The 4121-nt window shown below is 58.3% G+C and overlaps 1 protein-coding gene across 1 annotated transcript in view; it reads left to right on the plus strand.

Moving 5' to 3' along the window:
• The window catches only part of RNF213 (ring finger protein 213), a gene marked incomplete at its 5' end in the record, with an annotated part of 65748 nt that overhangs the window by 41945 nt on the left and 19682 nt on the right, over window positions 1-4121 (plus strand). Inside the window, 4 exon segments of the mRNA XM_014528383.1 lie at window positions 1537-1676; window positions 1783-1965; window positions 3154-3323; window positions 3929-4028. Of these exon segments, the coding sequence (XP_014383869.1) occupies window positions 1537-1676; window positions 1783-1965; window positions 3154-3323; window positions 3929-4028 (593 nt within the window).

Here is a 4121-nt window from a genome sequence, read left to right on the forward strand (position 1 = left end):
CGGCCGCGGGGGGCAGGGTCCCGTGTCCAGCGGGAGTGACCGCGGTGTGGCCTCTGCTTGTCTGCAGGGCGCTGTGCGCCTGTCAGCGCCGCAAGGTTGTCTAAAGTGCAAAGGGCAGCCACCTCCCCACACAGGCCAGCGGGCTCGGCGGTCACTGCTGGGTCCTGGGCCCTGTCCTCGGTTCGGTCCGAGCGGATCCCGGCATGGAAGCCACCGCACCCAGAAGGGGGAGGCAGGGCTCCGCCCAGGACCCCAGAGCCGCACACCAGCCCCCCCTCCACTTGCCAAAAATCGGGAACATTCTAGAAGCCAAGAGGAGAGAACAGGGACGGGGGCAGCCGTCATGGAGCCAGGCAGCTCCCCGAGGAGGGAGGAGGGCGTGCATGCAGGAGGGGCAGGCGCAGAGGTGGCAGCGGAGGGACACAACGTTTCCACCCGAAGGTCACAGGCCTTTCTGCGCGCAGGGTCCCGCCCTCCTGGGGAGGGGAGGGCACACGGGCACTGCAGCTGGACCCATGACATGGTGTCTCTAAAGCGACCACCCATCTACCTCGGGCTGGGCGGTAGATGCACAGCGGTCCTTACATTATCACTTAAAGTTTGAAATCTCTCGTGGTGGGAGGAGGGGTTAGACCAGGGGTGGGCAAACTTTTTGACTCGAGGGCCACAATGGGTTCTTAAACTGGACCGGAGGGCCGGAACAAAAGCATGGATGGAGCGTTTGTGTGAACTACTAATAATTCAAAGTAAAAATCATTACATAAAAGGGTACGGTCTTTTTTTTTTTTTTTTAGTTTTATTCATTTCAAGCGGGCCGTAGTTTGCCCACGGCTGGGTTAGACCTTAAAAACAGGAAGAGGAGCCCGGCCGGCATGGCTCAGCAGCTGAGCGTCCACCTATGAACCAGAGGTCACAGTTCGATTCCTGGTCAGGGCACAGGCCCGAGTTGTGGGCTCCATCCCCAGTGTGGGGCATGCAGGAAGCAGCTGATTAGTGATTCTCTCTCATCATGGATGTTTCTTTCTCTCCCTTCCTCTCTGATATTATAGATAGATAGATGATTGATAGATAGATAGATAGATAGATAGATGATTGATAGATAGGTAGATGCATGCTCTGGCCAGTTTTTCCCAATGGTTGGAGCATGGCCCATGGACCAAAGGGTCTGGAGTTCAATTCTAGTCAAGGGCACGTACCTCAGTTAGGGGTTCAATCCTCGGCCCTGGTCAGGGCGTGTGTGAGAGGCAGCCAATCCATGTGTCTCCCTCCCATCAATGTTTCTCTCTCCCTCCCCCCTCCTCCCTCCCCTCCACTCTGTCTGAAAAATCAATGGAAAAAGCCTGGGGTGAGAATTAAAAAGCATGCGTCCCTCCCCCAAAAGCAGCACCATCACCAAGAGCATTCGGGATAGCGATGCGCGCACACACGCACACACACACACACACACACACACACACACACACGGGGCCTCCGCACAGGTGTCCGCTGGCCGGCAGGGTGGGCGTTGGCGCCTGGCCTGGTTGACCCGCCCTCCTCGCTGCTGACCCTCCTCCCGGCCCCTGCCTTTCCCTCCAGTGTCTGCAGGGGAACTCGGACATCAAGACCTTCCGCCCGTTCTCGGCGGTGATGGCCACGCTCTGTGAGTGTAAGGACCGGGCCAGCAGGACGTTCAGCCGGTGAGCTCCCCGGCGGCCCCGAGGGAGGGAAGTCGGACCCTCTGGGTTCCTAGCGTCTCCCTGCCGGCACCTCCAAGCCAGCGCTGACCACCACCCTGGGTCCTAGGTTCGGGGTCCAGTCATGCCCCGTCTGCCTGGGTGACCCACGCAGCCCGGTCTGCCTGCCCTGCGACCACGTGTTCTGCCTGGACTGCATCAGGCGGTGGCTCACCCCCGGGCAGATGACCTGCCCCCTGTGCCTGACTGAGCTGCCCGACGGCTTCTCCCCCAAAGTTTCCCAGGAGACAAGGTAAAACAGTATTTATTTTCTCTCAAGAAAGCTTTTTTCTCCCCCACGGTTTCCCAGGAGACGAGGTAAAACACTTAGCCGGCCCTGGCCAGTGTGGCTCAGTGGATAGAGTGCCGGCCTGCAGACCACAGGGTCCCGGGTTGGATTCTGGTCAAGGGCATGTACCTCAGTGGCAGGCTCTTCCCTGGCCCGGGCCCTGGTCAGGGCACATGCAGGAGGCCACCCATCAACGTGTTTCTCTCCCATGAATGTTTCTCTCTGTCTCTCCCTCTCTCCCCCACGCTCCCTAAAAATCAATGGAAAACATTCTCGGGTGAGAATGAACAAGAAAACACCCTTTTCCCTCAAGAAAGCCTTTCCTCCTCTGTTGCTAATACTGCACCCGAACTAGCAGTCCACTCGCCTCAGGCACAGGGTGGGGGCTGCTGGGGAGATGAGCCCTTCTAGTGCCTGGTGTCTCGGAATCACCGTCTCCCCAACACACACGCTGAAGAGGGGGGTCAGTGACGTCAGGAGAAAACCCAGGAAGTCAGGTCGCAGGCAGCGTCCAGAGAGGCCGCATGCGGGGGTTTATCCCGCCCAGCGCCCGGCCTGAGGGGAGCGGGCCAGGTGGCTGCGGGCAGGCTATTGAAGTCCGGGGGTTGGTGGGGCCTCACCCGCTCACCCCGAGGGAGGGCTTAGAGGGAGGGCTTGGCGTCCTGCCCTCCACCCGGGGGTGCACGCCCGGGCCTCTGGGACACAGTAGGACAGTGATGGCGAACCTATGACACGCGTGTCAGAGGTGACACGCGAACTCATTTTTTTGGTTCATTTTTCTTTGTTAAATGGCATTTAAATATATAAAATAAATATCAAAAATATAAATCTTTGTTTTAATATGGTTGCAAATATCAAAAAATTTCTATATGTGACACGGCACCAGAGTTAAGTTAGGGTTTTTCAAAATGCTGACACGCCGAGCTCAAAAGGTTCGCCATCACTGCAGTAGGATGTTAGGTGTGTGGCCGGCTGGTCCGGACGCTCTGTCCCCGGGAAGAGCCGAGAGCACCTTTCCGGGCCGGCTCTAGCCGGTGTGCGGGGACACTCACATCTCCGTTAATAAACAACACACCGCCCGCATCCCTCACGAGGTGCGTGGAGGGAACCTGGCCGTCCTCCAGCCTCTGACCGAGGTCTCCCGTCCCCAAGGGGCGCCATCGAGCAGCACGCCCGCTTCCGCCGCCTGTGCACCAGCTTCTTCGTGGACCTGGTGTCCACCCTGTGCTTCAAGGACAACTGCCCGCCGAGCAAGGACGTGGTCCAGGCGCTGCTGGCCCTGCTCTTCGTGGAGAAGACGCTGCTCCGAGACGCACCCCAGAGTACGCGGCTTCCTGTCCCCGGGGGGCGGGGGCTCTGCCGAGGGCCATTTGTATATTTATTTTATTTTCGTTCATTTTTTAAAATATTTTTTATTGATTTCAGAGAGGAAGGGAGAGAGAAACATCAATGATGAGAGACAATCATTGATCAACTGCCTCCTGCACGCCCCCTACGGGGATGGAGCCCGCAACCTGGGCCTGTGCCCTGACTGGGAATTGAACCTGGGACCCGTCAGTCCACAGGCCAGCGCTGAAGCACTGAGCCCAACGGCCAGGGCCCGTTTGGATATTTATAGCATCATTCGTGGGCCACACACGGTTATCCATTAGCCCCACCTGTGAGCCAAGTCACGGTTCCAGTCCCGGCCGCTGATCCATGATTCTCCCCCATCACTGATGTTTCTCTCTCTCCCCCTCTGAAATCAGTGAAAACATATTTAAAAATTACCCACTTAAACAGGAACCTGCTGTGTTTGGTCAAACAGTGAATTAACTCGCCCCTAGTGCCCTGGCAGGGCCAGACCGAGTGAGGCTGTACAGCCCGTTGCCGGGCGTCCCCACCTGCGTGCCTCACAGTCCTCCTCCCGCCCGTCTCTCTGGCTCAGCGCACCGTGAACACACCAAGTCCCTGTCCCCGTTTGACGACGTCGTGGACAAGACGCCCGTCATCCGCTCGGTGGTCCTGAAGCTGCTCCTGAAGTACAGGTCAGCGCAGCGGCCAGCAGCCCGCGCGTCTCCTCCCCCTCCTCCTCCTCTTCTTCTCTCCTCCCCCTCCCCCTCTTCCCCCTCCTCCTCCCT

The sequence above is a fragment of the Myotis brandtii genome, unplaced genomic scaffold (genome assembly GCF_000412655.1).
Source record: "Myotis brandtii unplaced genomic scaffold, ASM41265v1 scaffold632, whole genome shotgun sequence".
In the NCBI taxonomy this organism is placed as follows: domain Eukaryota; kingdom Metazoa; phylum Chordata; class Mammalia; order Chiroptera; family Vespertilionidae; genus Myotis; species Myotis brandtii.